We start from the raw sequence: 26,836 nt of genomic DNA on the forward strand, positions 1-26,836 counted from the left end.
CTTTCTGCCGGTTTAATTAATAATATAGTATATTTCAAGATATTTTCATGTGTACTCAAGTAATATTTCTTCTCTTTTCTACCACAATTAAATCAAATATCATTTTATATTTAGACAAAATGAAGAGTCTATCCTTTTGAATCTTTCTGATGTGTCCACAATTATATAAATACAATGAAAGAATCTACTGGATCGCCCGCATACGATGTTTTTGAGCAACATAATTTTGCAACCTTGAAAACACTGTCAACACAGAAAGATATTAAAACATTGAGTTACATAGGCTAACAAATATTCAATTTTTATGGTTGTTTTTTACTTCGAGGCGGTAGAGATCAAAGAAAATCAAAAAATATATAAAGATTTCCATTTTATTTTTGGTATTCTTACTATTTCATATCGTTAACTATTGAGGCTATGTTATTTTTTTTATATATTTTAGAGCAGTGTCTCTCAACCTATGTGCTGCGACCCATAATTGGGTCGCGTTAAATTATGATTGGATCGCAAATGACAGCTGTCAAAGTGAGGATTTGGTGAAAACGGATCAAATGACAAGGAAAAACGAGATTAATAGAGATATCCAATTAGTGTTCTATTGGGTAATAGAAGTATATTTAGAACTATCATTGTATAACAATCCACTTATTTACATATTTACACAACCATTAACGCACAATGGAATGTACCCATCATAGCAAACGAAATACAAATGAAAATAGTTTCCGAGCGAAATTTTGAACTTTAGTGAAAAATATCACAGATCTACAAAAATATATCTCTATCCGATAAATCTAACTCAGTTTAGTTTAAATTTTAATTAATACTTAGAATTTTATGACTTAGATTAAGTTGATTAATTTTATAATCGCAATTTATGGAATTCTTAGAATTAGATAAGTAGTAATTAAAAATGTATCTTCCGTTGATAATTTAAGATCGCGTCACATGCAGGATTCTATTGGTTTTGGTGAAAGTCAGAATCAATTAATATAAAGAAGACCGCGAGAAATGAAGAACGAGATTATAATTAAACAAGCATATCCGGTCAATTCGTATGCAAATACAAACACACGCCGTGATAATGATTTGTTTGCCTATTTTTTTTTCTGTAGCCTCAATGATTTACGATTTCTGTAGGTGCACTAAATAAGGCGGATAGAATAAATTTAGTTATTAATTAATTAATTGAAACGGTATTGCGTAATTCGGTAGGAGCAAGCGGGGATGTGCGATAAATCAGCGCGCCGAGGTGCTTCCACTAATTACAGTATTTTGTTTAGAGTTCGGGGAAACATTAATTAAAGTTGGCATTAGTTATTTGACTTACCTGCTAATTGCAACTAACTGAAATGGAAACGAAGATGTGCACGTACCAGGAACTTTCACAATTCACGGATTTTAAATAATGTTTAACAAATTTCACTACTTGCACGATAATTAGACTCAGAACAGAAGAAACTCTAACACTTCTAAGCTCTTCTATCATCCGAAAGGTAATGGTACATAAAGGAAAGTGTTTTATTATCGTACATTTTACTATGTTCATACAAATTGAGTTAATATTGAACTCAATTTGTATGAATTTTAAACAAGTCGTGTTAACCGTATATACATTATTAACAGTAAATATTTTCACCATTTATATTTAAGTTTTATTTATTAAATAGTTGACATTTGTCACCTGTCATCAGAAAATTTGACAGAAATGTCTCTAACATGTGGACTGTGTTATTTACGATAATGATAATATTAAATACAATATAAAACTATATAGCAAGTAATTATAGGATTTTCAAATATAAATTTTGGATTTTTCTTAGCATAAATATTAATATAAAGATATAATAGAAGATATTTTTATTATTAATAATATAAAAGTATAATATTTCTGAAGGATTTTGCTGAGTTACTGTGCCGGATGTGGATTTCGGAGAAGTTGCATTTCGGCATTGAGAAACTATGAGGAAGTCCAATTCAAGGATTTTGTAATTTGGGAACTTATATGACTGAAATTTAAATAAAATTTAAGTAAATTTAGTATACAATAAAAATTTCAAGGTGCTCTACTAATTGGTAAGGATTTATTGTTATATTTTTAAAATAAACTGAAGTAAATTTTTTTTCGTATGGGATTTGGAGTTTGCAACCTTAGATATTGTATTATATTCACTTTGGAAATTTTAACTAATTTGAAACATTTGAAATCGAATTATATGAAGATATTACTTTGGTTGCTACTCTAATAAAATGCAATGGTGGTTCGCAAGATGTTCCAAAATATACTTTTGTATCTAAATTTAACACCAGATTTATAAATAATATTTTTTTAATTATAATTGTCTTATATTTTTCTATTATTAGTTAACAAATTTAAAAATATATAAAAATAAATATATAACCAATATTTGTATTTAAATCTAATATGTTTAATGTTAAGAGTGTCAAATCAAGTAAACTATAATCTTATTATAATGATTAAAAGATGGCGCCAAGTAAGGATTTTTTTTAAATTATCATCTTTGCAAAATTCATAGTGAAAAGATAGAATAAAATAGTAGAACTGGTGAAATTGTACGCGTACAGGCTAAGTCAGAACAGTGGTGGTGGAAAACAAGAAGAATGGTAGAAAATGGTTGTAAATATATGTATATTTTAAATTAAAAAAATATATAATCGTATTGACAATGACAACAGATATTCTTTTGAAGTAATTGAAAACATTTTTACAATATATTATACATACAAATATTTGAAATAATGGAGATAATCAAGAATTGTGTCAATCGGTATTCCGTCTTATTGTACGGGAAGTGTATCTATTAAATGCAATAAAAAGTACATTAGTAAGTGTACACTTGTAATTAGTTACCTGTCTGCATACCCGCCTTGACCTTAATTACATATGGAATTCTAGTGTCGCATTAACGAAGCAAAAAATAATACAAATATGATTCACTCGCTTTATTCAAGTACAATCAACACAGAATAATAATAATTGTATAGCATAAATATATTAATTGAGCTAATTATTATACATATATACAAAATGTTTTTTTTTGTTTGCAAATAATTTGAGAAAAGATAGTAAAAAAATACAGATTCTACATATATCTTAAATAGAGAACATGACGGATGGTAATAAATACATATATTAAAATGTAATATATTTTTACTAGGATTAAAAATGTTTAACCGAAGTTCTCGAAGTGGTGAATAAAGTAAGGCAGCTTCCGGCCTTTGTTCACCTCGTCGCACGCTGACATAACACTCTTAGTCAACGGACGTGGACCGCAGCTAAAGACACCGATTTTGCTCACCTGTGAAATATGAATATGGAATAATTATACGAGTTTCCAACTTTGTAAAGATTATAACTTACATAACTGTGTTTTTTTTGGACAAATTTCAAGAAGGAAGACATGTCTGGTCTTCCAAAATGATTGACTGCTTTGAGTCCTGTGAACATTGAAGTCTTGGCTAGACGTTGGAAGTGATTTTCGCAAATATACTAAAAGCAAATAAGAAATTGAATAATTACATAGTATGTGTTCTGAGTACGAATACTGAGTACTAAACTTACAAGCATTGTTGTACGCAGATCGAATTTATGGAAGAACTGCGTAATGAATATGTGTATTTCCAGCACGTTGGTGACATCTTTCTTCTCTACGTCTCTTAGTACATCTATGAACCATTCAAAGTGTTTATGCGAGGGACAAATCCACAAGAAGTAGACCTTTTTGCAGGAAACACCCGAGTATCGATTGGTGGACGTGCCGAAAACAAGATCGTTCAAGATGGAAGCGTACGGTGTAACACCTATTCCGCCACCAACCATTACTGCCACCTCGAACTTGTACCAATCTTGATTGCCGCCGCCGAAAGGCCCCTCCAACAGGATTTTGGGCTGATCTTCGGGGTTAAAGTTGCAAGGGTCAAAGTAGTTTCGCAAGTTCCAGGTCCATGGACCTTGGGCCTTGATGTGACACGACAGGAAATTTTCGTGCGGCGCCGATGTTAATGTGAAAGAATGGAATTCGCTGGTTTTGAAGGTGTTACACGCGAGTCTGACCCACTGGCCGGAAAGATATTTCAGATTGGGCGGACGGTAAAACTTGATTTTGATCACGTCCGATGGCAAGAGTTCCGTTTCGATTACATCCAGTGGAATGTATTTAGTCCTCAAACTAACAATCTGTAACAGTAACGAGATTTCTATGTAAGAATAATTGATGCATATAAATTATAACGTTCTTACCTTGTCTAAAGCGAAGACAATTCCTGGACCGACGAAGAACATCCAAAACCTTGGAGCGCCGGTAAGCCTAGCCAACCCGTGAATTAAGCAAAGCGCGTACAGGAGGATGTAAAGACTGTGTGTCGACCAAAAAAATTTATACGCCTTTTTCCTGATTAATGGATGGGCGAAGACAAAAATTATACTCATTATTATGAAGAGCAGAACGCCGGTCGCACCTAAAAAGTCGAAATCGAAATTATACTCCACATCGCGCAACATAGAATTATAGTCTTTAATGCATTACCTGTAATCGTCTGGAAAAGCCAAAATGCTATGCCTGGTTTATAGTCTGATGGAAACCGGACTTCGCTGGTCAAGCATTTCAGATTTTCCACCGGTTGGGTTGAGACATGATAAAAGTTCACAATATGCCCAACCGTGTGAAGCAGTGAGAAAAATAGAGCAGTGCATGCGGCTATCTTGTGGAACTGAATGTGCGCATCCAAAGGTATGTACTGTTGTATCGAAAATTCCTTCAACTTGGTTAAGAGATTTCTGGACATAGTCAGTAATAGAATACTGTAACAGAAAGATAAAGAGGCGGCTGAACCACGGGTTATTGCAATACCAACGCCCATAATATGTCTCAGATCTGTATGTTCAGCCATAAAAGAATAATCTAAAAAGCAATAATATATGTGAAATATTAATGTACAAATAATACTATTTAGTAAACTTACGTATGAATCGTTCTACAAAGAGCGCAATTGTAATCACGTAAAACACGAAGAGATAGAATATATTCTGCCTGTTTTCTTCCAAAAATGTAGTTAGGTGATTCCATTTTAACTTTATGTAGTTTTTCTCAGTGTCTGTTGGTGGATCTATATGGAAGCTAGTCATTCTAAAAGTAAACAAAATGAAATACGTGAATATCAATTAATATTAATCATAAATTACCTAGCAACATTGGTGGAAGTATCCAAGAAGTTTTGCTTAGCTCCCTTACAATCTAAACCAATAGCAACAAAGTCTCCCTTGTATTCCTTCATCATTTCTTTGAAGTCGTTGTAGGTGAGGAAGTCTTTGTGTTGCAGTCCGGCATCCTGAAAATATGTAAATGAATATTTGCATTCTTTCCTTGACGAGGATTATTTATTCATTATTACTTGAAACATTCCATCGATTAATTCGGTGACATGATCATCGGACAGACTAGTAGTTCTAGCAATTTCTACGAGAGATCGCAGCATTTCGAAGAGTTCGCCCTTGTCGATAACCCCGTTCCGGTCGTTGTCGCACATGTCGAAGATAATCCTCAATTTATCCTCAGTCTTACCACGCGAAAACAACACTACAGTGTCCAAGAATTCCTAAACAAAAGAAGGTGTTTAATGAAGTAACTCAATGAGTGAGTAATTAGACTCACTTGAAATGAGATGCGACCGTCCCCATCCTTATCGACAATGTTAAACATTTTCTTCACAAAGACAGCATCCGCTTTCATTCCTAAAGCACTTGCAAATTCGCTCGTGGAAAGCGAGGTGCGCATCACGGTCACGACTTCTCCATCGATGCTAGCGTCGGATCGTCGGCGCCGTTCGCCCGGTCTCAAACCGAAGGTCAGGGCGTAGGCCTCCCTGAAGAAATGCTCCAATTTCTTTTGTCTTCGCTCTCGCGTCTCTGCTTTAGCCAACATTATCTCCCGGACAACCTGTACAAAAAATCATTTAAAAATGTAGATATTGAAATGGATCGCATGTTTTGGATTCATACTTGTATGCAATTAAGGTTCTTCTTGTTTGAATTTAGGAACACTTCTAGCTTCATAATAAACTTTTTCCTTGAACCGATGGATTCGAACTCTAAGACCAGGTCGTGATCCCTGGGCACCCTGACTAAGATCAACGGTTTCTTTTTAGTCGTGATTTCCAGGGATTCTTCGATCGTGACCATGTCGACTGTCTTGAAGTTAACGGTTCGTAACTTTTCGCCTTTGCGGCCGACAATGTGAATCGCAACTTCCGGTCCGAACTTAACTTTCACCAGACGCTTATGGTTTGCGTGCAGCCATTCCTGGACGACCATCGTGTCCACCGGTAGTTTTCCATCGGCCGTATGTCTTAATTCCTCTTGGCGTATTTTTAGGCGCCTTCTACGGCGATTTTGTAGCTTCACTACTCCGTAACCGGCGCCGGCACAGAGGATCGGAACGAATCCCAGAAATACGCAAGCATAAATGTATACTAATTCGTTACCCTATAAAATAATTATACATTAGCAATCAAAAATCGTTTATAATGATTTGTATATACTTCGAAATAATCGTAACCGCTTAGCACTTTACAGGGCTCCAATTGGGAGGCGTTTAATTGCATCGGCTGAGGGCACGGATCTCCTTCTTTCCAAAAGAACACGTTGTTCTGGATTTCATTTGGTTTAATGTCCGTACTATTTACGATTACATCCCACAGCGTAATCTTTTTTAACTCGGTAATTTCTTGGTCAGTGAACATACTAAACATGTAAAGACAAAAATGTAAAAATAAAAGTAGTTTGAATTAAATTCAATTTCTAAATTACCCATTGTCTTTATTTTCAAACCAAAACCGATCGGATTCGCGAATTCTATTGAATTGCTCGATGATGACGGTCGTAAACAATTCACCTGGTTTGCCGTAGCTCTCCAACATACCACCAATGTAAACGTCTACATTATTGATATCGTTATTGTAAGCTGCTACAAGCACCCTCAATATTTCTGGTCTGGCCTCGAATAACTTCGGATTGATGTCGTTCCATTCCGTTTTCTTGGGCAACTTGTATTGCGCCCTAATTGTATTGTAATCGGGTAATCCATTGTCCCTACCCCTCATTATGTTCAGGGCACCCAAATCTCTTCGTGAAAACTCCATAGGCCCGAATAGTTTATCTCTGACGTCAGAGCAAAGTACACTATCTTCCCGTTCTGCTAGCTGAGAGGTCATACCCATCAGCAATTCCTCAAGCGAATTATTGCTAAGGACATCCTAAATATACCAATGATATGACTTTAAAATGTACATAGAAATTAATTAAGTCAGACGTACATTTGAATCCCACCAAGTCGAACAAAGACGAATTGCAAGGTGACCCATGGATGTTTTCTTAAACTTGCACTTTCCATCTCTGCGATAGAGACCTGGAGGAATGAGGGAATGTCCGAAACGGAACGCCGAAGTTTGGAAGACGTGTGTGACACCTGGATGGACCTCTTGCTTGTAACCTTCGTATTCGGGCATTTCTTGTCCCAAGAAAGCAGGAAGGTATTCGTAAAATATAATATTCTACAAAAAAGAAAATAAAAAATATAATCCGCTAATTACTAAAGACTGATTTATTTCAAGTTCGCCTTACTTGAATTGATGCAATAACAATTCTTCTGGCCCTTTGGAAGACATCTTCATCGGACCAATCTGGATGTTGATTTTGTACTCTACTTGCCACCACATTATGCCAGCGGAAGAACAGAATACTTAGTGTGAGAATAGCGGGATTTTGATTCGTTCTTGGATCACCCAGTACTACAATCATAACCATATACATTGATTTTCGTTCATGACAGAGACAAATAGGATATTAAAAACTATTCATAATTATACTGATGTCATAGGCTAATTGTTATTTCTAATTAAAAATAACTTTTTATTTAAAAAGTTCATTATGCAAAATTGTAATATAATGTAATGAATTACTTATAGTATTGTAGCAGATCAATTTGTTATTTTTATTTTATAAATAAATTACAATAAATATTATTATTATTTATAATAATATTTAATCGTAACATAATGTATTTTTTTTTATTGAAAGAAATATAGTTTTTATTGATTGAAAAATATTGTTCATATATTATTTTATTTGTCTAAGTTTCTCAAATAAACAATTGTTAGTAAATTAATTATACAACAATAATAAATGAGTAATAATATTATGTCATTATGATAAATGTATTAGCAAATTGAATTGTATAATCAATAGAAATATTTAAAAATACCAATTATTAATTCTATCGAAAAATAAATGAGAATCGATTGAAAATACAACAATAAATATTTTTTTCTAAACCGGTAATTAATCAGTAATAATATATTCAAATAAAACCAATTTTTCAACTGGAGAAAATAATATTAAAAATTCGATAGATAATAAATTTGAGAAAATATTATTGAATGTTTTTCAATTATGTGTCGATTGCCGAATAAAATATTGCTAAGCTAAAAGGTGTCAAATAAAAGACTAAAACAAATTGCAACAAGTTTTTGATGAGAGAATTTAGAATGTAAAATATAATTTACACAGGTTTAAACCAGAACATTTTATTGACGAGAAAATGAATAAAAAAGAACATAATTATATTTGTAATGTGAATATTTATATAAGTTAGTAATAATTAAACAAGTAAAAACAAAGACGGCACATAAATTAGGCAGGAACATCATTAAGAAATTCACTCATTTTAGATCTTACATACAATTGAATATATTTTCCCACAGTTTTATAAATTCCCTCATAGCACATCCGTAGTTATAAAATGTGAAGAGTATTTAGTATACACATTTTTTTTAACATTTATGAAATGCAATTTAAATGAGCCAAACTATCAATAGAAGACTAGACTTTTTTGTATATTCAAATATGAGATTAAAATGTAAATCCTAGACAAATTCCTTTTGTGTGTATTGAAATGTTTCAAAATAGTTTAACAGACATTAAAAATATATATACTAATTTATTTAAATTCTAAATACTTATTCCTAATATTACGGCTTAACATTCTTCGGTCATTTGTATTATGTGTTAGTTGTTACTTTAGTAAATCTCCTCCGTTTTCCACTACTATCCATACTATCTAATATAAATGTTTAAATGCTACATAAAAATAAATCTATTTTTTGTAGTGTATAACTCTTTGATAAAAAAATGTTTGTTATTATGTATACAGATTGTTGTTATTTGATTCAGAGGAGAGAGTAACAATGATGGGTATTTGTGCTCAATTGTAAAGGAAATTTCTAAATTGTTTCAGTGTATGTATGTGCATTGTTTCGCGCGTAGTTTTACACAATTCAGAAAAGGAAAATCTGATTATGACAGTAATAATTGTACGCACAGTGAACATATAAACCGGTGTTTATTATTTACAAAATAATCTGACAGAAGAATCGCTAGTTGAAGCAGAGATGCGTCCGTAGTTAGATTTTACCAGGACATTGAGCAACAGACATCTCTCACGTGTTATTATGAGCAACATCGAAGACCAAATCGCGGATGTAAACTGAATTGGGTCATTTGAGCGGCACATTTGAATAACACGGCATGTTGCATAATTGCTGTCGTTGCGAGTGACTTGGAATCTTTTAATTAGCGAAACGTTTTATCGGCACTGAAATCCCGCTGGGTTTCAAAATCCTGCGCGCGCTTTTTAATTAATTAAAACGAGTCGTGAAATACCCGTCGCAATTTCATCCTGGATCTGACTGGGGTCACGCAATCGTGAGTCGCAGGAGTCTCTGACCAACAGTCGTGCACAAAGGTGGCAAAGCCACTTGATCGAACTTCTCGATTTCGATCGAAAGCATTACTCGACGTATTCCTAGGTAGCTGTTGCGAGATCGGCCGAAGAACCACCCATAGAAAGTAATGGACGTGCATTTTTCTTTTGCGAATTTTTGCTTTTTGAAAGTTCGAGAAAATCGATTATATCCTTGCAGTCCCATGTACGGACGAATTGTAAACATTTAATGGCTACACTTAAATTACGACATTGCAAATTATTATGATTCTATTTATTCATCACATTCTGAACTACTATATAATTAAATCTATAAATCAAGGCTTCTTAAAGTTAATATGACCGAGCATACTAGTGCAATAATTCCGTAGATATTTAAGTAAGTTTTGTCCTATTGCCAGTGCAAAGGGATACAATAATGTTCATATAGTTAATTCAACCTGAAATGAATCAAACGGAAAACAATAATGGCGCAATATATTTTTTCAGACCAGATTGGAAAAGAAAATATATACCATTTTCATGTTTGAAATATGTATAGCTATTGAAAACACAAATAAATTATGTTTTGTTCTAATCCAATCTTACTTTATAAAACATATCTATTTATTTAAAATTGTTTAATTTCCAGATGAAGAACAAACAAATAAGGGAACTAAAGACATTTTGAACGTAATCTTACTATTTTCGCAAAATTTCATCAATAATATACATACACATATTAATTTTAAACTGAAAAGACTGTTTTATATTAATTTTACAGTTGTGGTCTTAATTTTAAAACAAAAAACTCATATGCGTTCCATAATCCGGAATATGTTATCGACCCGTACTAAGATTATATAATTGTTTTTTTTTTTAAATAAAGTTAAGTACTTACGAAATAGTCGTTCGGAGCTAAGCATTCTCATGACCTGCGGAACAGGATTATTGAAGAGCGGCACACGCATGGAATTCCTGATGGGCATGGATCCCGAGGAATCGGTCAGTAGGGTTCCGTTTTGAAAGGACCGCATCGTGTTGATCCAGGGCTCGCTTGTGCTGTAGATGAAACTGCCGTCTATCCAACTCGTGACTTGATTCAACTAAGACATTACACATAAAGAACAACCCTGATCGAATTAAATGCAAATGGAATTTTAATCTTAATTGGAACAAATTGCAATCTCTTGCATTATTCATGTATCATTCTCTTTTTTATAATTGGCAAATAAACCGATGGTAAAAAAGGAGCAGATATTGCTACCATTGTTAGAAAACCTGGATGACGGTTTAAGGATATAGAAAATAATTAATTAATAATCGGAAATGATGTTTCGCAACGCAGCGGCGCTGATGTATCCAATGTATTTCAATTAAATCCACGTCGAAGTAATGCTACCTCGAGCATAGTTAATAACAGTAATTCGATCGCGGCAGAATTTAAATGGCCAGCAACGAGTGCTACAGAGATTCTTACTTGGCTTATTTATAGATTGACTTTTAGCTAAAGAAAATATTAATTGATTGAGAGAATGCAATGAAGATGTGCGGTTTAAACTTTATAAAATTAATAATTGCTAATTAGATGATACTGTATATGCAGCGAACCGAGTGAGTTTTAAAGGAAATATGCAAAATACAAGAATATCAAGGAAACATGACTGAATCTTTTTTCGGGTACATAGATAAACTGCTCTGTTTTTAGCGCAACAAGGAATTTACTAGTTTTCGGACTTCGTCAACAATTCGTACAGGTCTTGTTCCTGTTTTCGGATTCATTAGAATTTTGCAACGGCTGTTTCCTTTGATATCTCAATCTCGCGCGTGCAGGATAGAAAGCTGTAGCCATAATAATAAACCTTGTCGGCATCCTGCCCCATTTCCAAGGAGAGATTCGACCGTTGCGAATTAGCCTTGCGACAAATCCTATGTATCCGATATTTTGCGGCGAAAATAAAATACCAGGATTTGTAAATATTGAACAGCTTGTGCGGATTTAGTGCATGCATTTTTTTCTTAACGCACACGCACACATGTACTCATTGATCGACCTTCCAATTAATTAAAACCCCTTTGCATTTCAATTAGTAAGCGGACCACTGATTGATCACCGTTACAGTTAATCCGGATTGAGCGGGGATTTTCTCATTACCTGCTCTCTGGGACTGTTGGGACTCTGTCCAGTGTTCCTATCGTAGCTGGCACGATGGAACGGAATGTACTTGTCACCCCTGCACTCCTTGTCGTAGATCTCGTCGCATTTTTCAATTTCGATGTGATGCATCTCGATGGGACACCCACTCTCGCTGGCCATCACAATCTCCGAGGTGACCAATTGGCCGAAGAAGGCCAACAGAGCGGTCCTGTTGTGCATGGAGCTGAGACCATCGATGCCCTTCATGAACAACCTACTTAACTTCCTGGGACTGGGCCGGTTCTGGCCTGCAAGCATGTAAACTCCATCTGCGTACGCCGGCGGAGCCCTCCTGATTAGATGACTATCTGAAAAATCAAACCCACACTTAAATATTTTTTATTCGGAAGAAGAAGAATAATAAAAATAGCATGCATTGTTGCTTAGCTAGAATTAATGGTCCCACTCACTAATTACAAGTTCTTGCTTGGAAGCAAGTAAGCCATTGTTTGTGTCTGAAGCAGAAAGTGTCGAAATTTCGCTTTAATAATAAGGAGCAGTACAATACTCCAGACAAAGAAAGCAAATTTAAACTAACACTTTCATTTAATTTCTTTTTATTGTTATGAATATATTTTTTTTTATAATAAACAAGTTTCGCATTTCTATATTCAAAACAAGAGAACGACAAGAAACATCACATGTCCTACAGCAGGGGTCTCCAACCCTATGCCCGCGGGTACTATGGCGCACGCCGACCTTTTACGTGTGCCCGCTGCTGTGTGCCCGACCGGCATTCTAGAATGTGCACTTGGATGCAAAAAGGTTGGGGACCCCTGTCTTATAGTATTCCAACATAAATACAACAAATGGCAAAGACAATAATAAATAAGAAGTTGGACCTTTGGAAAATATGTATATGCAAATATGAAAATGCCACAAACGACGTTTTTTTTAAATTTTCGTAGTCTTGTGGAAGCAACCGTTTGAAATATCGAAGAGACTTTCGAATTATAAATCTTCATTTTTCAAGTAAACATTATCATTATATCATTATTAAGATATAAGAAACTTGTAAGAGTTTCGAAATTCAATAAGAAATAACGTCGGCCCCTTCATTCCCATTCTATTAAAAAATATAATCTCGTTCATATTGTAGAAAAAAATAATAAAAGTCGATAGTGATCTATAGATATTGAGGTGCTGATTAGGTTTAAATATTTGAAGAAAAAATATGTATATGTAAATTTAGGAATGTTTTGCAATCCATCTGTTACAAATACATACGGTGAGTGAGAAAAAAAATTACAACGAATATAGGTTTGGCCAATTAAATTGAATGTTACCATTCCAAAATTTCTCTTCATTTACATTATACAACATAATAGAAAAATCCAATTATACATACCATTAGAAATTTACTGCCATTAGTACCAATTAATATTTAATCACTTAAATGTTATAAGAAGGCATATGGAATAAATAGATTCAATTAAAAAAAATGCAAATGATATATGAGGAATTTAAAGAAAACAAATGTCAGTGTTACTGAACTATATGGTATTTAATAAAAAAATACAAGACATACCTGCATGTAGTTTTTTTTATTATTAACAACTTATCTATTGTATTATTACTAAGTAATCAAAGTAAAAACTTGACCGCAAAAACTACTCGCATGGATGATTACCACGGTTTTTCAACTTTATGTTTATGATTAAATATGATTCTAATTATACTCTATCTTTCTATACACACTTTACCAGCTTATAATAAATACAATAGAATTCTTATATTTAATTCCCTACATCAACAAATTTCAATAGTGTACATTACTATATAATTAGTAGTATTATGCGAATAATTTCTGATAAATTATTTATTACCATTTCGAAGATAAAATGCTTAAAAAAATTGTTGAAATTTTCATTATTGTATTGGTTTATTCATCATAATTTCAAAACAAATTATTGAATACAATTATTATAAAGTGTTCATTTATTGAAGCACATTTTTTTATATTAAACATATAATAATTGAAAGATTGCATTAGCGCATATCCTTATTCATTGCAATAAAATAGATAATTATTAATGAAATAAAAATATTCTTACTTTGTCGTGCGACTATAACGATTTAATAATAATAGTAATTTTTGTGCGCTTGAGATTCAATACTTACAGATTGGAAGGGGAATAATTATATATTTGTTTTTACAAATCGTAACAAATTACAGCAGCTATTACGGAATATAAATGATTGCATCTCTCGATATATTCTATTGATAGGCATGATTTAAAAACTTTTCATTTCAAAATTGTTACCGAGAAATTTAATAATTCTAATTAAAAGCATTATATAAACTTACAATTTCATTTTTTTTTTTTGATAAAAATGATGTTTTCTTTGGTTATTATTGTAATAAATAAGTTTAATTTGGTCTCTTTAAAACGTCTTTATAACTACAGTCCAATAACACATTTACCAATGATGTCACTTGAAAGATAATCGTAGTAAACTAAATCGATGTCATGTTTTGGAATGAGCAAGGAAAAGACAATAGGTCAAACAGAATTAAAATAAGTTTAAGGAAACTGTATTGGTGGAAAATAATGAAGTTCAACTAAATTGTGAAAAAAAATACGTTGTTTGATTTTCTTCAGTCGTTTAAAATCGTGATGTACGCAAATGTGTTAAACGGCATAAATTGTAGATGGCAGAGAACGAGGATGTGTAATTTTAATATATTATAAAAAGCCAAGGTGCGGGGTTCAATGGCCCTCATCACGTCTTAGTAATTGCCGAGGGGAAAACGAGAAATAAATAAATATATAAAGAGGAATCATTATGGATGGTGTTCTACGACTTCAACGTAATTGAAGTTTAATGCTTCAGACCTTGAAGGAAGAATCATGTTTATCATTTATTTCTGCTTTTACATTTCAAAATTGTATTTAAAAAAAATATATTTTAATATATATATAAATAAAAAAAACATATTATTTGTATTTAATTTTTTAAATAATCTAAGGTAGTCAATTTTCAGTAACTCTAAATAGAAATGATTGAAATTGTTTTATGAAAAGCAATATTATTATATTACTATAAAGATAATAAACAATCACCTTAAGAAAAAATAGATACTAACTTTCCATACACCATCACTTCTTGTTCAATCATAAATCGATTTCTTCTAGAAACGTCAAACCGGCCACAATTGGTTCAAGGACTCTTTCCGACAGTCATGAAAATTATTCGTCCCGCTTCCCACTTTTCCGAATTATCGAAATCAATTTAAGGATTATATTCCTTCAGAAAAGCATTTAACTACTGCATAATAAAACTTAAAAAATAAATACATTTTTTAAAGATTAATTTATGTGTAAAATTATCCATTACCAAAATACGGCTTTCACCCTTTGCTGTCTACTCAGCTGGTGACCAATTTGACGCTTGAATGTAGTGGTGGAATTAGGTTTCATCCATTATTACAAATCGCATGAAAAATCCTTTTTATTTCGCTTGAACAGCTCCTAACATCGATTAGGGTGTCAACTATCTCACGCAACATCAATTTACGATCGGCCAAAACCATTTTGTGGTCTTTTTTATGTTTTCTGCAACAATTGCCGAATTTGGACGAACGAGCGTTCAATATCATTTGTGTCGTTTAAAATCAGCAAACCATTCGCTACCATTTGTCTCGACGGAGAAGAGTCCACATAACATTTATCAAGTCATTGCTTTGCTTGAACGGTATTTTTTCCATCAAAAATCATTATTTCATCAATACACGAAATTCAATTTTTTCAATTGTTTTCGATAGAGGCTTCATGTATATGACATCCTACGTACTTATTGAGTGAATTGTTAAATCAAAATATAAATTAATTCAAAGATGTTTTATGGATTTGAATTAATATGGAAAAAAAATTTATTATTTTTTTACTTACTTAACATATAAATATGTTTGCTATAACTAATTTGAAATAATTAATTGTCTTTCCTAAATTTTTAATATGTATATTAAATATTGCGTCAAATGTTAATTTTTTAATTTATTTTAAAACATTCTCTGAATGAAATTTAAATATTCAATTTAAAAAACAAACTACACTTCTATTTTGTATTAGAAACATGTATTAAAATTCTTTTTTTTAAGGAAATGATTCATCTCACGAAAACGATTTATTATTTCCCCGTCTGCGAATTTGCTTCTTATATAAAAATGTATTATGCATATTTTGTGAACTGGTTTGTTTATTATTTCCTTTAGAAATGAAAAGAAAAATACATTTATTTCATATTTTTTTTTATTACATACATTTTTATGTTTTTATACTTCTGAAATCGATTAGATATTCTTCTAAGTATTTGGTCTAAATGAATTATGTAAAAATTGAAATCAATAAGTGAAGATAAAAGTGCAATTATTCAATATATACAGCTGCATTTAGACAATTATAATTTCATTAATCAAAAACTTGTTGACTTCTAAAATTGCAATCAATTACGTTGGTTTCTCCATCAATTTTATGTCACATTTGACGGAATATTCATTTACCATCAAGCACCGCAGTTCTTTGTATATTTGTTATTTTTTGCATAATTATTTGGCAGTGATTTACTGTCAAATGTACTTAGGATTAAGTTATACATGCGTGTCCATAAATCAACGACGGATTTGGTTGGATTTGCTCGACATAGCCAACAACGAGCTACCACAGATACATAAAATTATATGTATATGCACGCTATTTAATAAACGAGCAGGAAAATGGGATTATGTAATTGAGCGTAGTTATCAAGTCACGTACAGAGAAATATGTAAATTCGCACTCTCTCTGTCTATGTGCATGTAAATTCGCAAGACAGTAATTGAATTGTTTTTCTTACAACAATTCTCAATTTCTCAATTACTCATTCTAATTCAATTCTATTATATCCCATATAGAATAAAATCCGAAGCAATTAAAAAAAGAGAGTGAATTACACAGCACAGAATGAAACCTATATAGCAGGGTATTCTCTGTTAACCAACCGATTGCAACATAAATAATGGCAAGCCATTGCTCTTTTCAATTTATCCATATAAAAAAGTATGTTATTAAGTGGATATACAGTTTTAATTAGCATTTTTAAATACCACTTACGACTTTTCATCCTTAAACACCATCATTTTACATTCACTGTATATGCTACAGTTTTATTATACGTTTGTGATGAAGATGCAGACTATATTAAATTTACTAAATAGAAAAGACAATTATTTCGTAAATTTTAACTAAAAATATCTATAATATGTACTATAAACACATATTTTTATAAATGAATGAAATTATTCTACGAAACTATTAGCATACTTTTCTTCTAAACAATTATTAATTTACTATAGTATGAAGAAATAATTCAATTAATATATAAGGCAATTGGCAATTAACGTTTAATATATCTTTAGCAAATTTGCATAACATATAAAGTACTCAAGTTGTTGACCAGAAATCTCGTACGTAGCGGGAATTTATGGACACATCGTCGTCTGAATGGAAAGCAATTCTCGCGTTTTTCGCAATTAATGAACCGATATTTGTTTATATATTATACATACCAGGAGCGAAAAAAGCAAAAGCTAAAAAGGATCGTTCGCATTATATCATTCAAATGGAAATGTGTTTGTTGCATATTTAGATTGTATCAACTTCTGTTACAAAACAACAACGATATATCAATTCTTACAATGTCATTGGCAAGTAACAACAACAATAATAATAGTAAACAGATCCTGGAAACTACAAGAGGTTTTATTTATTTATTAGATAAACTAAGCGACCTGGAGGACACGTTTTTATCTTTCTCTTTTATTAATGATAACATGTTTGCCGACGCGGAATTTACTTAGTTTCCCGAGATTCTTGCGTCATACCCAATTGATCTTAACATAGATCAAAGAAACTTTAAATGGCGAATTGAGAAATTTCCACCCACACTGCTTGTCCATCAAAACATTGTTGATTGAGAAACGAGAGCTATTCGCGTTTTTGTTACATTTTTGTTTTTGCAACTTTCAATGTAAAATATATATGAAATTGGTAACATCATAAATAATACTTGTATCGAAGTGAAAGGGGAAACTGTTTTGGCGATCGCACGATTTTTGATGAAAAATTACATCACATAATTATTTCACTTGATCCTCTCTATATGGACAAAGCAATCCGTAACACATTTTATATATTTTTTTGTATTAGCCTGTCTTGGCATTGAATGAGCCGTTCTTTTTTTCGCCTCGCTTTCTATGCATAAATAAAAGAGAGAAAAAATATGGATCAATGCAAAAAAAATAGTCGAGTCTCCTCAGAGACCTACTAATCATTGAGCAACGTGTTGTTTCTACTGATTTATTTAGTGCACTTTGCGCTATCGACGGATTTGAAAGTGCACTAGCTAATCTGTCTAAATTTCGAACTTGATCCACTTTGCCTAAAGTTCATCCTATACATACGCGAAATTGCCGCTAAGCTAGGAATAAAAATGAACGATTATCGAAAGTCCAAAAGAACGACCTCAATTATAGTAATTTATTTGATTTGTTATGGACGGAGAACACAGTGAATACCAAGCTAAAGTATGTATGTGCGAGTATACATCCTGGTTCTATTAAATTAGAACCTTCAACTTAAAGATTGTTTGCGGAAATTCGACTATCGCGATTAATTGGATGAATTCAAATTAGCTTAACTTGTCCCGTGTCCGGTTCAGGTCGCATAAAAATAATTCAACACCAACAATTGCAGTCCGTCATTTGCATTTAATGGAACGATGTATTTTTTTTAGAAACGAAAATACAGATTGGGAAAGTTGATAAGTCTATAATTAATGTAGGATCTACTATGGAAATGTTACAGTTAATATTTTGATTCCTACAATTAATTACGAATACAAAATTGTGTTCGCGTCTTCGCTATGGGAAAATCTGCATAATACTCGTGTAATTAGGTGCTGAATAAATTTCTAAAATTATATGTGATTATGTAAAATCCGTGAAATACATTTATGCATTCTGGTGACACATTCATGAATAAAATCTATGTCGCTCAAATCGACGTTCGATTCTTAGTTGTAATTAATCCAAAATAGTAGATAATGTTTGCTTTTTAAGGTAGAAAGGTTTCAGGAAAATGAATGCATTCAAACTTTCTTATTTATTGTTACTTTCCTATTCGCATTTCTCATTTGCAATAGGACACTAGATAAGATGAACAAAATGAAGGGACTGTAAAACCCTGATAATCTAAAAACACGGTAACTACAAAAATCGCTATTATTTGCTTTAAAAATTTAATATCTGTATTGACATACAAAAACACATTTTTAAATTTTTCTAATTTTTTCCTTGTTAAATTAGATAGATTGCAGACACACATTTATTGTTTAGCTTATAAAATAAGTAAACACTATTCAATGTATTATGAATTTACATGGAAAATCTCCTAACAATATTTAGTTCAACATTATACAATACAATTTAATTAAATGTGATTTACAAATGTAAGACAATAAGTGTAACACGTTTATTGAATAACTTGTAAAGACAAATGATTCTCTATCCTTATATAAAATATATTGATTATTATCAATATTATATGAACAACAAAATAACTAATTAATTCATTAACACTTACTATACTTTTTAAACTAATCTTTTATTTATGAATATCACTTGTAGGCTAACGATTGTACAACCTTAGTAATGAGTTGCTTTGCAATTTTAATTCCTATATTTACTGAATGTAATGTTAATACCAGCAACACCTTGATAATGCAATTGTTAAAATTCAAAGGAGCAAGTTTCCTTATACTTCTTTATTGTAAATTCAAGGTACTGAAAAAAAAAATTAAAAAAATCAGAACAATAATATGTATTACAACAAATATAGTAAATTAATTCAACTATTTTATTGAATTAATTTACTATATTTGAAATATTGTCATTTTATCATATTTTTATTCCGGATAATATTTTGGAATAATAAGAATTTCTTAATATATTAATTTGGGCGTAAATATAAAAAAATAATTTTAATGTTTGGAAAATAAATACTTTAAATATTTTTATTTAACAATATATATTGGCCTCATCGTCCTGCTACTTGACCTGGCTGAAAAAGTCGTTGTCCCTAAAGGGTTAATAATTTATATACTAATATCAAATTAATAAGACTAAACTTTAATTTTTACAATGTACAATTTAATACAATATAACATAATACAGACTTTGACAATAGGTCTATAAAAAAGTTATCGTTTGCAAATAGCTACAGAAAAAAACTTAAAATACCAATAAATTAAAGTTAAAAATACATAAATATCACAAAAAAAGAGATATAAATTGAATCCAAATTCGTAATAGATAATTTGTGAAGCCATCATTGTTGTTTTCTTAATAATAATTAATCAGCAACTAAAAATATCTATGATTGCTGTACGTGCAACTATTACTATGAGATATGGAGTTTTAAAAAGCTTTTATAATGTACATAGCACGAGTAGTATGATGATATATGTCTGCAACTAAATAATTTAGTACCACCGTGTACCACCGCGCCTCAAAGATTTAATATTATTTAACTACTGAATCTATGCAGATTTAATTGTTTGCAGTATTCAGATTTATGTAATTTAAAACCTGTCCTTCATAAATAAGCCATATATGAAGATGCCCTATTTACAAAAATTGAACCTATCAATCTAGAAACAATTCAATTTTGAAAGTAAGAATAAATGTGTATCAAAGAACGAAGCCGACTCGATTTATGTCCATATAAATCTCAGGTAAGAGGGAGCCGTTAATTTATGTTTCAATGATTAATTTATATATTTTTTCGCGCACACAACACATCGGGTTAAACGGAAAACATGCGATCGATTCGATCCGTGCGAATAATATAATGTTTCAATTTCAAAGTGAAAGTACATGTGATGCGGTTAGTCCGCAGTCGCTACCCATATTATTTATGGCTCCTTTTTTTCTGCCGAGCATTTGCACATAAAACAGCAATAACGCCAAGATCCGCGGTGCATTATTACCAAAGAATTTAGGTCGTTATTCATGTTATTCTTTATTGCACCCACGACCCACGGATCAACAATAAATACCTACTATCTAAGTAACAGCATTGACTTTGTTTATAATCCCTCCTTCTGGGATATATGATCCTTGCAATATCGCATTACCTAAGCTTTTAATTTATGCGTCAGATTTGAATCAGATGATCGATAGGAATATATTGCTTTCATAATAATCCTGCATAAGTTAATAGTATATAATTTGTATCAAAAAATAGGTTTGATCAAATTAACAAAGCTTTTAGTTACTAACTATATATTTTTCATGTACAATGTCGTCCCATTTAAATACAAACCACTTGTTTCTGAACCCAAAACCTACAGCGGATCGGAAAATATCTAACTTTTTTTACACGAATCACAAAATTATCGAAAAATTACTTAACGGTTCAAAAATCCTGTTATAGATAAATGAAACTCTTTAAATATTCATTAAGTCAATCTTATCGACAATAGCAGCGACTGAAGCGACACAAACCACTGGATCTACCCTTTGGATTCAACAAATATACAATAAGCAAAGGATAATCGCCAATGGGCGATGTTCAATTAATATCTTGTCAACCGCCAAATCATTTACTGAATGCTTTTATTATAGAATAGTAGTGAATAAAAACGACGATAAAAAAATTAATTGAAAAATATTTCCTAGTTATTCTTAAATAAATTTCTAATATTTTGACGAATTCATATGGATACGCGATTTATTATGAGAATTATCTCTTATATTAACAATAATGATGAAATCAATACGTACTATGACAATATGTAAAAGTTGTCAGTAATATAATTATTTATCTATTTTGTTCTATTATTAGATTTTATATAATGTATTAAAAAATATTAAGAAATTCCAGCGCTTTCCTACTTTACATTTAATTCTCACCGATAAACGATAAATTGTTTTTTTTCCAACGTAATTGCGAAAACGTACCTAAGTGATCACTAGAGCTTTAACATGTACTGTTTCAGCTGAAAATGAACTGCATTCATGCAATTTAAGTGTGATTTAAATCAGCGTCGAAAGGAAACCTATAAATTAACAAAGTCCACGACTAATTGTTGCGTTAATGTATTTATGGGTGAACATAATCCGATCTGAAACCACATTAAAAAGTAATAGTGATCAATAATAAATCGCAGCGACCGAGTTAAATACCATCAACACTATAAATCGGATTGGGTCAATAAATACAGAATCAACTAAAAAAAGCAGTAAAAAAAGTCACACACACGTCACACGATGTGGTTATATAGAGAATGTTATATTTATAAGATAAAATGTCTTGCGTGTGAGATAAGGAATTACATATTAAATAAAAAAAATGTATCCAATTTAATTTGAATATTGAGGAGAATTGCGAAACGCTTGATGTTGCAGATACTTGGGGAATGTTTCGGAGTCACAAACAGCTTGGATCGTTTCGGTAGCTTTCAATCACTAATCGCCCATACATTTTAAATTATCCGAACGCAATTTGTTGCGTGTCAAAGAATACGTTAGTGTGTTGGTCAGGATTACATAAAAAAAAGTAATGATATAAGAAAAAATACATTGGAACTAATAAATTAGTCGTTTGACCAATTTGTTGGTACAAATTGCTTTTATAGCTGCATTCCTTTCAAAAAGGTATCCCCACCAGCAAATTTAAATTAATTAAGATCAATTTCGTAGATACGGCAGGTGCACTCAGGTAGGTGTTTTATATAACACATTCTTGTGAAATATTTGTAGACGTTTAACCCCATTAATGCGAATCATTTCTTGGGAATTATTTAATGGCTAGATCTATGCGGACGAAGCGGAGATGAAAAACGCCGCGATATGTAGCAAATATGATAGACATATTATGATTTGACCTAAAATGGCACTACATCAATCACTCGATATTACGTCATTTTTTTGATCCCAATGGTTCGTGAACTATTAAAACACGTTTTTAATTAAAAAATATTATTGGTAAGGAATAGATCGATAATTAATCACAAATTTTCTTTTTAACGTGCTCATCTGATTTGTTGTACAGCATTAAAAAAACACAATTATTATATTAGTGATGCTTTACCATGAAGAATGACGGAAAGGTCAATTTAATTGACTTGTTATTTCCTGAGACTAATTTTAAATTAAGTTGCATTGTATTTTTAAATTAATACTTATTATATTCATTAGTATTGCATTGAGCATAAAATATGCTGCGTGTTTAAAATTGATTAACTGAATTTAATTTTGAAGTTATTAAACTATTTATTTTATGTACATAACATTTTTGTAGGTTAAAGAAATAAAATTCTTAATTTTTATTAAGCTACAGATAAACCAATACGAGTTATTATAATAATGATAGTGAACTTTGCTGTACAGAAGCAACAAATTTCAGATTTTTACGAAATATTTGTATCAACCAATAACATTAAAATTGAATTAAATTTCATATTAATTAATGGTTGAAAGATAAGAAGCAGTAAGTAATCAACGTTGAGCAGATGATGAAAAAAGAAATCGAAATATTTAGAACTTGATCGTGCAACCTTAGGATGGAATTTAACAGCCCAGGGATGTGGATTGTTGCACAAAACATTATTAAATATAACCGGTTCATAACCTAGGTTTATGAGATTAATATTAAGTTGCTTTTTTAATGAAAATTTAACTTCAATATTAAAAAAATTGCGGTAGAAGATGAATACCATCGATAATAAATATTTGTTCTTAATATATATTATATAATTTACAGTAAAAATAACTGTTATCTCATTAAATTTTGCAAAATGTACATATTGTAATTAAACTTTCGAAATGTATTTCATGAGTGTGTATAATTAAAAAGGAATGTATTATAATACTGGTACTCGGTTTACTCATTCCATAACTAGTTCTGGGCATTCATTTTTCCTATTGTAATTCTATAATTTGCAATTGATAAAACTTCAGAAAATAATAAATTTTTATATACAATTTCTATTAGCCACAGTCTTTCAGTCAAATAATCGCATACAAGGTTAATATGTTAGTAGTTAGACGTGTTTAGGTAAGGTTATTTTAATTGTTTATTATTAGGTGGTGTTAAAGTAATTTTTATTGTATATATCTTAATAATTGTAAATAATCGAAAAATGTCAATACCGAACTTAACGTTAATAAGAAATTATAGCTCTCAGAATACCTCCTGGTCTATAAATGGTACTTATGTATTGTAATAATCAGAGAACAGTTTTGCCAATAAGTTTATTAATCTTATTATCTAGTTTGGTGAAAATATTGTTTTATATCAAATTTAATAAGATTTTGGCTAGTTTATATATACTAAGTAATACATAAATAGCTAAATCTACAACATATAAATAGAATTAAACTATAAAATAAACCGATATATAAATATAACTTAGAAAAAATAATATGAAAATGTATACTTACTTATGGATCCCCAATTTGGATGTGCCAAATTATTGAACCAACCATCGTATCGTTGCTTCTCTGTTTGGCTGAAGTGTTTTTCTGGAAACAAATAAAATTATTCAAGTACAATAATTACCATCTATAAATTGAAATTGTATTATTTCGGTAAGATAACTTTTCAATAATTTCTAAATATTATTTTACTAGTAAGTATATTTTATATTTAATACTATTATATAATAATATGAGTATCCGACCTAACAAATAAAATACAAAAAAATGGAAAAAAAATATCTTTATATCTCAACATAGTCTTCTTTTAGCTCAATACACTTTTCCCACCGATGTTCAATAGCTTCGATACCCTGTTTATAGTGACAACCATGGAGCTCTACAAAATAATCAGTAATCCTAGATTCTACATCTTCATTGTTGGCAAATCTTTTCTAAGTTTAGAAAGAGAAAATAATTCGAGGGGGCTACATTTGCCGGATAGGGTGTGTGAGGAAGCAATTAGAACTTTAACTCATTATTTTTGGTAATCGCGATAACGGATGCATTATCTTGATTGTGATCAAACGCGGCACCCTTCTTGCACAGCTTCCTTATCACCAAATTTTCAGTAAATATGCATAGCACTTTTTGAAATGCCTAGCATGTCTGCTAGTTCGCGTATTTTCAATCGACGGTCATCGAATACTATTTTGTGGATTTTCTTCACCATTTGTAGCGCCTAGGCAGCTCGTACGACCTCGTTTAAACTCTGCCACCCAATATTTTTTGTTGTAAATGAACCACTACCCCGAGAGTAGAATCTAGCTCGGCTTTGATATTCGTTGGACTGTTACCTTTTAAATGAAAGTATTGTATTTGTATTGTACAAATTCACTGACAAATACTAAACAACGTATTGTCTTCAAACTTAAGCTTATTAAGAATGATACTTTTGATCATAGTCGGTTTTTTCAAACAAAAACCGTCATTTATACGTGAGGTCGGGTACTTCTGGGACTGTCCTTGTACGAAAATTTCGTGACGATTCTCAAATACTCGCGTTTAATTGTTTAAATGCAGCAGAGTAATCAATTTAACGAATCAATATCAACAAAATATGAAATTATCCGATAAAAAACTTTTCTAAGAAATACTAATGAAGGTTCGTTATCTAACTTTTTTAATGAGTCAACTCAAGATTAATATATGTTAATATAATTGTAGTATTTAAGCTCAGAACTTTAAAAAAAGCTTATGATTAAATATTTTAAGGTAAATCAAAAATTCTGATCGAACAAAATTAAGGTAATTAATATAATAATTAACCTATTAATGTTTACAGTCAATTAATTGGATTCCCTCCATGTGAGTCTCTAATAAACCTGTTAAAACCAGTAGCCTCAGTTATAAAGAGCAGGAAGTGAAGGATGACTAAACAAAACCGGATTAGTATTTATTTCTTATTTCCTATGGATTAATTCGTTCGTGGTAAATCATTAAGATTTAATGTGTTCCCTGGTGTGAAATTGAAGAAAATCGATATGACATTGATTTCTCACTCCTCCGTACATGCATTGTGCGAGACCAACGCAGCTTATGGGTAAATAAAGAAGTTCGATACAAAAAAAATCAACAACAAAGTGTTTCCTCTTCTCTCTGTTGCACACACACGCTCGTTCGCTCGTCGTGTATTACTTTTGCGAGCTATTGTTAAGTCGGTGAAAGTAGGAGCCTTAGAATATCTCGTAATATTGAAAGTAGCACTTGGATTAAAATATCATCTACGGAATAATTATTTGACTGAAACTGCATCAAGATTGCAAACTTTGATGTAATTTAAATCGAAAGGTTTCGATTGCAGGAAATCAGTGCACATTATTAAGTATTTTGAAGCGAATTGTGCACATATATACAATTTTATCTTTTGAGATTTGCCAAAGACCTTGTAATAATTATTTCTAGGTACATAAATTAAGTTAAAGTAGAGAAAGTGAGTAATCCAACGTCTGATAAAGTCGCCGTTGAGTCAAAAGTAGGTTAGTATTACTGAGATGCAATAGAAGAACCGTGTCAGAATCCTGGATCTTCGGCTGTGGTTCAATTGCATAACATCTAGTGTTGAATCCCCAAGACTGCGACTTCTTGTATGGATCAAGTGCACTATTTTTAGTCGCTGACTCAAATAATTAATATTTCATTCATGGTCCGAACTCGTATTTAAAATATGCTGTGTGCTGCGAGTAGACGATCCGGGAGCGCGACTTTGGTATCCTTGATATAAATAAAGACAATTCCGGTTAAATAATTACGTAGCGTTACGCAAATCGATTGACCGTACGTTCTTGGAATTTTTCACCTACCGTTCCAGTTTCCCAGTAAAAACCATCTTCAACGTAAGGTACA

General features: G+C 31.4%; 1 protein-coding gene across 3 annotated transcripts in view; it reads right to left on the minus strand.

Annotated features, from left to right (window-relative positions):
- Positions 1 to 3,067: 3,067 nt before the first annotated feature.
- Positions 3,068 to 26,836, minus strand: part of LOC108568369 (dual oxidase) — a 33,213-nt gene continuing 9,444 nt past the window's right edge. For all 3 annotated transcript variants that reach the window (XM_017929417.1, XM_017929418.1, XM_017929416.1), the window contains 17 exons: positions 24,458 to 24,538; positions 11,932 to 12,281; positions 10,678 to 10,882; positions 7,640 to 7,806; positions 7,333 to 7,569; positions 6,827 to 7,272; positions 6,559 to 6,760; positions 6,020 to 6,502; positions 5,673 to 5,957; positions 5,413 to 5,616; positions 5,204 to 5,349; positions 4,984 to 5,147; positions 4,548 to 4,922; positions 4,262 to 4,479; positions 3,584 to 4,198; positions 3,383 to 3,511; positions 3,068 to 3,320 (listed from right to left, as the gene is read on the minus strand). In XM_017929417.1, coding sequence (XP_017784906.1) covers positions 3,192 to 3,320; positions 3,383 to 3,511; positions 3,584 to 4,198; positions 4,262 to 4,479; positions 4,548 to 4,922; positions 4,984 to 5,147; positions 5,204 to 5,349; positions 5,413 to 5,616; positions 5,673 to 5,957; positions 6,020 to 6,502; positions 6,559 to 6,760; positions 6,827 to 7,272; positions 7,333 to 7,569; positions 7,640 to 7,806; positions 10,678 to 10,882; positions 11,932 to 12,231 — 4,305 coding nt within the window. In that variant the 5' untranslated portion in view covers positions 12,232 to 12,281; positions 24,458 to 24,538 and the 3' untranslated portion in view covers positions 3,068 to 3,191. The remainder of the gene's footprint in view (positions 3,321 to 3,382; positions 3,512 to 3,583; positions 4,199 to 4,261; positions 4,480 to 4,547; positions 4,923 to 4,983; positions 5,148 to 5,203; positions 5,350 to 5,412; positions 5,617 to 5,672; positions 5,958 to 6,019; positions 6,503 to 6,558; positions 6,761 to 6,826; positions 7,273 to 7,332; positions 7,570 to 7,639; positions 7,807 to 10,677; positions 10,883 to 11,931; positions 12,282 to 24,457; positions 24,539 to 26,836) is intronic.

The sequence above is a fragment of the Nicrophorus vespilloides genome, unplaced genomic scaffold (genome assembly GCF_001412225.1).
Source record: "Nicrophorus vespilloides isolate i.1.1-1 unplaced genomic scaffold, Nicve_v1.0, whole genome shotgun sequence".
Lineage (NCBI taxonomy): Eukaryota > Metazoa > Arthropoda > Insecta > Coleoptera > Silphidae > Nicrophorus > Nicrophorus vespilloides.